At 46.0% G+C, this 10,367-nt stretch overlaps 1 protein-coding gene across 1 annotated transcript; it reads right to left on the reverse strand.

Annotated features, from left to right (window-relative positions):
• Positions 1-370: 370 nt before the first annotated feature.
• LOC146184014 (sulfotransferase 1E1-like) lies at positions 371-4,943 on the reverse strand. Its single transcript, XM_084608480.1, has 3 exons — positions 4,630-4,943; positions 2,892-3,183; positions 371-685 (listed from the first exon to the last, which is right to left on the reverse strand). Exons 1-3 carry the CDS (start codon positions 4,941-4,943, stop codon positions 371-373), a joined length of 921 nt encoding a protein of 306 aa, XP_084464606.1.
• Between the last annotated feature and the right edge of the window lie 5,424 nt (positions 4,944-10,367).

The raw sequence follows: 10,367 nt of genomic DNA on the forward strand, positions 1-10,367 counted from the left end.
GTGTATAATGAAGAACAACGAAGAGCCTGAATTTACGGTTCATTCAGTGCTTTTGTCTCAAAATTTTGTTCTGTATATCAGGTGTCATGAGGTGGTACATTTCCAACGACACGTGCCATGTCGTTGTGTATTTGAGGCAATACATCGAACTTTCAAGAAACTTGTAGACGTTTCGAGCAGCTCTAGGCAAAGAAGGATACAACCTTCACTACAAGCAGCCAGTTATGCCGACACAAGCGCAGGTTGATGCCCGGCATGCCAATATTGATGTGGCACGTGTAGAGTAGCGAAAATTTTGCGGATAAATTTTGGCACTTAGAACGATAGCGCGGCTTCTCGCGTAGGCGTGCGTAGTAATTATGCTCCGCGCTTATTCAGTCGATGCCGGCAAGACAAAGAGGTTTTCGATAGAAGTGCCCTTGGTCCGCTCGGTGAAGCGCTGGTCCAGCTTGGCGGCCTGATCCGTGTTGAGCGTATCCTCCCATCGGCTGTGGCAGCGCAGACAATTGATGTAGCACTTGCCGTCACGTAGGTACTCCGCCGGAGGCAAGAAGGTAGCGTTCCCATCGGGATCCTTGCTGGAACAGTCGTAGATGCACATGTCTCGCAGCTCTCTCAGGCGGCATTCGTCGCGCACCAGGCGCCCCGCCGGACCGTCCAGGAATTCACCGAGCTCGGTCACCACCTGCCGGCGAAAATGGCATTAATTCAGCAGAGGTAGTGGTCACGCGGTAACAGATCCCATGCGGCAGATCATTGCCGTCGTTCATCCCCTCCAGGGGCTGAATTACGTACCGCTCACAATTTCACTCACAAGCTTGTGAGCGTGACGTAAAATTTACGTGGCTATGACGTGACCTTGAGATGTCAGTTGTGACAGATTACAAAGTTATCTAATTACCAGTGACTTGTAGCATGGCTCCGTCCCTGAAGAGCTCGTTCCGTGGCCAATGCTGCGACTACATCGTTTCTACAACCATGACCGAGCTCGACAAGGAACTGTCTCCTGACGTTTTGTAAAACGACGCAATAAATGAGCAGTAAATAAAATGATGAAAGCTTTATCCTTTCAAGACACTATTTTTAAAACCCAATAACATCACGCAGAACTAGAAGTGTTCTAATTTTTGCAATTAAATCTTCTCTTCTGTAACATACGCTGCCGCGAGGGCACGCTAACGACGTCAAAGCGTGCCCATGGCACGCTTTGACGTTCATTCCTCGCCCTTTCCACACCCTGTCCCTCTTAAGTAAGGTGAATACTTTCTGGGCTGCGAATGCGCACGCTCTAGCCATATCAGCATTTTTTCTACATTTGTCAACCGAAGGCCGGTTCCTATTCTCCCGTCGCGCACTCCTCGCCTTAGCCCTCTTCTTCCGCAGTAAACACCACCCAGGTGGTTCACCTGACAACCAGGCTCCAGTTATACTCCTTATGCTCTAGCCGTCCGGTCAGTCCACGCAGTAACCCCTCTATGAGCAAACATTACTACGCACTGCCACATCGATAGTCCTTCCACGGTTATCACACATATGGTCGTTAGAGGTGTGCACGGGCCTAAATTGTGAGCCCTAGCCCGGCCCAGGCCCGATTCTGCAGACCCGAGTCTTGCCTGACTCTGACAGGGCCTGAGACGGGCCCGTCTCTCACATTAAAAGCCCGAGCTCGGCCTGTCCTGCTATAATTACAGTTGAAGCGATGATACAGAAGGAAATAATTCCAGGATAAGTTTATCCAAAAGTTTCAAATGTAGAGTCCTCACGTTTGAAACGACAGATTTTCTGATTATATACAGGCACAAGAAAAACGTAGAATTAACTTATTGAGCAAAAGCATGTTATGCATTGAATTCAGGCATCTGCGGCACTCCTGGATGATCTGTTCGGTAGCGCTGAAGTTTCTTTCGGTGCTATAACTTGTGACTGGAATGAGTAAAACAATCTTTGATACGAAAGCAAGTTTTCAGTGAACAGCTTGCTTGCTTCTCCAAAAGAGTTTAAGCTCAAAACCTAAACAAGGGGTTACTTTTGTGGCCAAGTACTCGGTGAGCTCGCTTGGCTGACCACATGGCTTTCACGTGAAATTTGCTCAACAAAAGAAAGAGGAAATTCTCACACCGCATATGCTTTGAGCTTTTCGCTTTTCAAGCGAAGCCATGTCGAGACATAAGTAAGCCACTAGAGACGTTTGATAGGTGACAGCGTGACATGACACTTGAAACGGATACCTAGACCTAAAATAAGCGCCGGTGTTACCAAGGCATTTATGCGAAAGTCCAAACTGAATAGCCCACAAGCGGCCCCTCTGATCTGCCGCTGACGGCTATCAAATTTCCGTTCACAGCGAGTAGGCGGGAAGGAAAGGCGGGTTGACGCTGGGAAAGAGCTCGGAACCTGTCGCATGGGAAGGGCGTGGGAAAATGCATTGCATTCTAGATGCATTGCACTATGGCCGTATTCATGCTTTAGCAAAAGTTGTATATGTTCGTAATCCACGACTTCCATAGTAACCATCTTACGAGTGTTTAAGAAGTTACCACTCTCTGGTTACCCTATTACTACAGTTGCTGTAGAATAGGCTTCAAAACTACTGAACAAATTGCGGCGAGTCCACTGAATCCTATAAGTTTCCTGGCGCATTTGCCAGAAATGTTTCGCTATATTTATAAGTACGACTGAGAACTGTCACCTGAAAGCAGCCGATGTGCTAATATTGCGGTGACTTTTACGGCTTAGAGAATCATTGGCAGCTATAAGCATGCCTCAATGTAATAGTGTCTAAAGGCGTTACAATTAAGATATTCATCTTTCTGAATAATATGATGACCATTCGAACTTTTTCACTTTGGAACTCGGTTCTCTCCCAGGAATGTGCATAAAGCCTTGCATACCTGTTCGAAATTTTTCTTGAGGTTGTCCAGATGAATAAAAAAGTAGTTTGGGCTACGGTGGTGCTCCCACCAGGAGCTGACATGGTCGAAGTAGTCGTTGCCCTCCACTTGACCGGCCACAAAGCGCTGGAAGTAGTCGTCGAAGGTACCGTCCGCGAAGCGATAGTCGGACGCCCTAGCCACCATTTGCTCGTACAGCGAAACGCAGCAGTCGCGGTAGTCGCGCACCACGTACACGTACTTGGCTGCCTGGCTCAACCGTAGCTTCTTGGCCGGCAGGTGGGTCTTCAGCCTGTGACATGCATGGGTTTTACAATTGATGCGCTACATCCAGACTTAGGATGCTCAATATTATTGACACTGGCGATGTTTAGAAAGGCCGCGTTATATTTCCGTCCTTTAAGAACACGTACCTACGAAGCTTTCTTTTGTCGGCCATATCTTAAGCCACCGACATGTGCCGATGCTACAGACCTATAAAGCGGTTTATTCTAATCAGGTAAGTTACCAAGCTCGTGTGCAGTGTGATGTCATGCACGTGAAAGAAGCCCAGGTGGTCGAAATTTCCGGAGCCCTCTACAGTGGTTTTTCATAGCCTGAGTCACTTTGGGACGTTAAACCCCACACACCAAACTAAACAAGAACTGTATAAGACGCAAAGGAACCCGTAACCGGGCGACGTATCACATATTATTTTTTGCAGTGATTAAGGACAAGAGCACGACTTTCTTCGGTTGGTAGCAAGCTCAAGAGCCCTTGAGAAAGATACGGACGAGGATTTTAACTCAGCAAAAATTTTCTTTTCGAAGAATCATTTTTCCGCAGTCTTAGAGACAGTATAACAGGAAGCATGACACCTAGTATACCAAGCGTTTTAGGGAAGCTGGCTACTAAATTATAAATAAGACGTTTTGGGGTATGAAGGAAGCATTTGCAATAAAAAATGCTGGTGTTGGCAGACATTAGAAAAAACGGCAGATAATACCTTGTATGCTGGTCAATTAATTTCTAAAAATTAACCTTTAATATTAGTTAGCTGCTTGCAAGCCATTAGAGACTTAGAGCTCGCCGTAACCAATGTCAGTATCAGTTTTTGGAATTTCGAAAACGCGATTCCCTTCCGTGGTGTGGCTTAACACACTTTGGCTATCTCGCGCCAAAGACGTTTCAAAACCCGCATCAAGCGATGTCAGACAAGGCGCCAATGCCCAACGGCCTTCTCTGTCTCGCGCTTGTGCTCCGGGGCTCGCCGGTGCTCACTGCTCGCGCTGACGCGGGACAGGGGTCATTGGACACATGGCACATTCATTGAGACGGCTCGGGTGTTGCTTGAGCACGAGCGTTTTTATAGCGCGTCTCTTTTGAAGCGAGATAACTGATTTTCGAGCCACAGCTCCCATAAGAGTCGCGTGTTCAGCCTTCCGAAAACGGCTATGGTCATTACTAACGGCCGGCTACAAACCTTTACCGGAAGTCTAGGATACTATACGTGGTAAAAGAGAATAGAGCTCGGCGCAGATTTGCTACTTTCGCAGAGAACTTGAGAAAGCATTAAACTGATCATGCGTCGTGAGAGAATAAACTAATTAGAAAATATTAGCGCCGATTTTAGACAAGCGATAGGTTGTTAATTTTCCCGCTCATATATATCGGCCGGATTATACAAAAAGAGCAATGACATTGTCAAGCGCAATAACTTCGAATATGCGACTGCAGGACTGTATACGGTGCTAGATACCTGCGAGGCGGTGCCACGTCCTCCACCTTGCGGCCCAGGCCCTCCAGGAAGAGCACGTCCCGCGAAAGCTGCGTCTGGTCGGTCGGCATTTTGCCATTGTGCATGAGCGCGTAAAGGAGCATGCTGACCCAGGTGCCTCCCGAGCATGGGTAGCAGGCGACGAACATGTCTCCCGGGTACGGCCGGTACATCATGGCAAACAGCACATCGCTCACATTTGAGTTCCATGGCTCCAATACACCCTGGACCTCGACGAAGAATGACTTGCTCCTCCTGGGCGGCGGAGAGGACGCGGATGCTGCGGAGTCGGCCATGTTCTGCGGGCCCTGCGAAGCAGTAGCTGGTCGCCTTCGGCTGGTGTTGTGTACTTGCGTCTTCAAAAGGTTGGAGCCACCCCGAGTTGCATGCCCGCGGCAACCACGTCCCTGCCGGCTGGAAGCCAAGCGGCACTGAACAGCGTTCCGCCACGTCCACTTCTTCTTCTGCTCTATCACTCGCCTATAAAATTCGAAATGAAGCTGGAATGCGAACTCTATATACAAAACTGAGCTGTTGTAACGTGATTAAAGTTTATGTTTCAAATAATTTACGGTTAAATAAAGAATGATGCTTGAAAGCCCACCTTTTCAAGCACCACACCAGTGCGCCAACGCTAAAGCTCACACTCGGCGAGTACTTATATAGTCATCATCATCATCAGCCTGATTATACCCACTGCAGGGCGAAGGCCTCTCGCATATTTCTCCACTTAACCCGGTTAACTTATATAGTAAAGATTGCTTTAAATATTCTAATTTTCCGCTTGTAACGCGAGAGTAGAAACAACTTGAAATAAAAAAAAATACCGCTGCAAACATTCAATACCTAAACAGCTTTATAAAAATAGTGAAAAATGAATTGATTATTAAAATTATCATGGCTATTAAGTAAGTTTACTTTGTACCGTAACAAAGATAGGAGTAACTGTTTCGCAGTACGCTTGGCATTTCACCAGAGTGGAAATTGTTGTTTTAGCAGACTAATTTTATACATACTTTCACAAGGTTCCATATTGGCTTGGCAGCGTTAATAGTCCGTTCATTTGAGTCCGGCGTTGTTGGCGTCGACATTGTGACGAAAGATCCCGAGCATGCGTCTCGTAGGTGGTAGTTGGCAGTTGAAATGGCCGGGCACTGATTGATCGGCGAATTTCGTGACGTCACAAGACCACGTAGCACGGCCGATTTTGCAAGTGCTGCGAACTCTGGCAGCTCCTTTGCGGTGTGAGGGTGGGATGGGAATCGAACTTTTCGGGACCCCGCCTTGCACCCCAAGTCTGACGCGCTTCTCCTAAGTCACAAAGCTGCGTTGGTACAGCTTGGTTAATGGAGGACTTTATATTTAGGTCGGGTGGTCTTTCACATTATTTGACATTTTACGACTGTATGCTAATGAGTGTTAAAAATTTGTGAATAAGCAAGGGGCACAGGGCATGTACATGAACGCAGATCCGCAAACTGCTGATGGTAGCCTTTTTGCTAAAAGCATCATAACCCTAAAGACACATGTGTCCCGCGAAATGACAACCTTCACCGCTAGCTTATGCTCTACCCGCTTAAACCGATGGCGTTAAACCTACCTATTACTCCGCTCACTTCAAGTCAAATGTAGGATTTATTTTCCCTGCTCTTTCAACACACCTTGAAGCAGGGCTTCAACTCACTCAACTCTGCGAAGCCTCAATTCAGTGGCCGCCAGCTAATTATTTGCTGCCATATATGATGGATGCCTTTGGAATATGAACGGACGCTGAAGAGTTCGAGCCGGGAAAGATTTGCTTATTTGACATCAAATAAATTTTTCGGACCTTTTTTCTATTTTCAACGTTTCGGTAAATATCTAGCCGGCTTGGACCATACTCTATCTTAACGGCCCAGGAAGGGCATTTATTTGACATAGAAGATGACCCCAGCCGAAGCACTTCCGTCGATGCTATGACGCCACCTTTATCAACCTTTTGCTTCACTACGAAACCTCGGGCCATGGTCAGCCTAGACTAGCAATTGTTCTTCAAGGAGCCACAGGACAAATTGTGGCTATAAAAAAATCTGCCTCTACAGGGAATCGAGCCATCCCATCCAGCTGACAGAATAAAATAAAGATGTTATTTCCTCCTTCACACCGTGGTCCACGCCGAAACACATCGTAATTCGCCTTTTCTAGCACAAAAATAATAGAAGTCAAGACAACGACGATGTAGTTAGTGATAATGATGATAGTGGCGATGACAATGATGGTGAATTTAGTTGTTAAAATAGTAGTGATGACAGTGGCGATGTAATTAATGTGAACAATCCAGTAAACAAGCTTGCGCCACTTGCGCTTTTAAAGGAGCATAGCAGCTTCATTTTTTAGTTTGTGGTTTACCTTTTGTAATGATGCGTAAAACATTACAGTATACGGACCACCTCAGCATATTCGCCTACGGCTGCTAAATAATCTTTACCCGAATTTATATTCTCACCAGTTTCGGTTTCGGTTTGAACAGTCGAGCGCTGGCAGTTACGTCGAAGTCAAGTCTAGGTCGCGTGAATAATGCATAAAACAGTGATATATTTATTCCCGTGTCTTTTTGATTCACCAGAACACTAAATCCAGCTTGCCACAAAGACAGTAATTATAAAAGAGGAAGAGTCAGCGATAACATTGCTGATTTTTATTCCGCGCCGGACCTAGATCTAATTGTGACATGACAGCTATCTCTCGGCTGCTGCAACCGAAACCGAAACTGGCGAGAAAGGAAAAGTCAATTACGCATTATTTACCGGTCGTAGGTAAACACCGAGTGATGGTCGATACACAGGAATGTCATACGCACAATTAACAAAAAGAAAAATGCCAACGTAATTTGGTGTCTACAGCGCTTTGAGCACTTAGGCGCAGTCCTGTATTATTTGAAGCAACAAGGCATACATGCTCTAAATCGCACCGATGTCAAAGGAAATAGGGACGCAGCTGTCTTCGCCCAGCAAACCGGGCCATAAATGCGTCCATTCACATGCGAGTTGCCTTTATTAAGCCGCAGAAGAAATTACTTCATCTGTGAACACGTCTTTTGTCACATATAAGTCGGTCTTTGCACCTTTGAATTAGATCCTACCTGTGTGGTTGGTATTTTATAGGTTGGTATTTCACAGGTTAGTATTTCACATCTGAGACTGATAACAATGCTGTTTGCCTATTTCATCGCTAAATAAAGAACATCGCTGCGGCTGCATGAACATCACTTGTTCACGGTTATGTTCAAGTGCCTCATTGCGATGTGCAGCGCGACCTCTCACTGAGCTAGATCGCTGAAGGTACGAAAATCACCCGGCTGATTGTTACCCTCGATGATACTCTGCGTCGCCTCAATGTGCACTCTGACAGGCTTACAAGTCGCTGCTTATCCTTCCCCAATAACACCGTTAGACTGTGCTGAAGGGGCTCTGACGCGTTGACCGACTGCCTTCTTGGCGTGTCGTGAGCGTACGAACGCGTACATCGGTACTTTTATTTTTGTATCTGTGTGTACGGCACCGTACTGTTGCCTTCTGCCACCTCTGCCATTGTTTGAAAAGGCCCTATACTTTTTTACTGGTCTATCTCAATCGATCAACATTCCACATTAATCTTTGTATCACATTACACCTACCTGCATGGTCCTATCTCGATGTTCCGCTCAGACGAATATATAGTAGATTACAATCGGTGGTTGTTATGCGGGCACATGCGCATAACGCGCTCATAAGCTACAATTTACTCGACCGAATTAGCATATTTGCTTTTCAAGGCATTTTATTCGCCAACGTGTGCCATGAAAATAACTCATTGACCGAGGCCGCTTCTGAAGTGTTCAGTGACCCCTACGCGTTTATTCCATCACCACCATCCTGTGTACAGTATACAGGCCGCCTCAGCCGATCACAGTATTGAAAACAAAGCACTGTCTGACCTTGCGCTTAATATTTACCACAACCACAGAGTTGGCGCGATGTGTCATGATGTCATCACGCAATTCAATATGCCTCATCAACTTGACTGTGTCCACTTCTCCGCGGCACAAAACGAGGAACGTGCAACGCACGGCTCTCGAACTGCAAGTTGAAAGCCGTGCGGTGCGGAGGCGTGTCGCAGCTTTCTTCGGATTGCACGTGGCGACCTAAAACAGGTGGACCAACGACTGCTGGAGCTACGTGAAAGTAAAATGGATTAGTATTTTACTTTTTCATTCAGAGTTAGACTTGTTAGGTGCAGGCTTAGAAATAGATTTTAGCTCATTCGCCTAGCGGCCTGGTTTTCTTTTCCAGCACCTAGGAATTTGGATGCTCAATCGTGACTTGGTGCTTTTAGCATGTGACTCTTTTATCTAAATCTTTTTCCAGGTGATGGTCTTTTCTCAGAATTAATTTGAACGCGTGTTGACTACTCGTCTTCGTTTGTTTTGAGTCTGTATAGGTTCTAGTATTTCGTGGCAAAATGTTCCAGAGGATTGAATAGGTCTGATATGTGCAACCCCTAGACGATGGAGTGCGAAGAATATGAAAAGCTGCCTAATCGGAAGGAAACGCGGTTCCATGATCCGATGATCTGTAGAGGCACTGATTTTTGGTGCCGGTGTTGGGTACTTAGTGTACCCCTAGTCAGGTTTCAACATGAACATCGGTCTAGTGGCGCGTGTAGAGCGTTTAAAAGAAGAGCTTGATGTATAGCAAGCGAGAAAATAAGAAACTACACGGGCAGCTTTCTCAAATGAAGGGAAAATGGCCGACATCGCGCCGTTAAAGACCACAATAGCAGTCTTGCCAGTCCCGCGACCATGTGGCTGGGGCCGGTACAGTTAAGGGCAGTGAAGGCAAAGTAAGGTAAGGCGGAAATGTAATCAGGATACCTAATTTAAAACAACTAACATAGGGAATAAAGAATTTCCCAGAGATGAGGAAAACCAGTTGAAAGCTTGCCGATTAGAGGGAAGGAGAACTCCCAGGAGCTTATCGCCGGAGAATGATAACATGAACAGGTGCAGCCGAGATATAATCGAACTTGTAAATAGGGATAAGCGAGCGTTAGTCGAAACCTTCCCAGGAAAGAGAAGGAACGCGGTACTGAAAGAGACCGAGAACAGGCTGTCGAAGAACTACGCAGGGCGCAACCCAGTGACGGTAGAAGCGAGATTGAATGATGTTCTCAACGGCCCTTAAAAAAATGCCATATCTGGACTTATATAAAAGGCATATCAGGAATTGGGCAGATATAAACTGTATGGACAAACCTGTGTCAGATAAGGCATATCGGCCCAATTGCTGATTTGCAGCATCAGCTATGACATATCTCGTGAGGTTTACCTTATCTGCCCAATTCCTGTTTTGACATACTTGATATGGCCCCTGATATTGCCCATAAACGGGCTGAGAGCACGACAGATGCTAGATGAGAGCAAACAATTACAGTAGCAAGGAATTGTAGGCGATTTATTCACGAAACGGAGAAAAATAACGGTTAGCACCATCTATGTTGCAGGGCGTGAAGTTCGATTGCAAAAGAGCGGGAAATTTAAACATTCTTTAATTCAGGCATAAATTGTAGATTGCTGATGTCGTCCAGCTCTTTATTGCTTGCGGTAATTAGCATTATTAGGATTGCGTAAGAATGAATGGAGGCCACATTTATTATGATGTAACTATTTCAAGCCTGGTTGCGCTGATCTAGAGCAATGCGTA

This window comes from Amblyomma maculatum, chromosome 7, assembly GCF_055883805.1.
Source record: "Amblyomma maculatum isolate TAMU_Amacu chromosome 7, ASM5588380v1, whole genome shotgun sequence".
Taxonomy (NCBI): Eukaryota; Metazoa; Arthropoda; class Arachnida; order Ixodida; family Ixodidae; genus Amblyomma; species Amblyomma maculatum.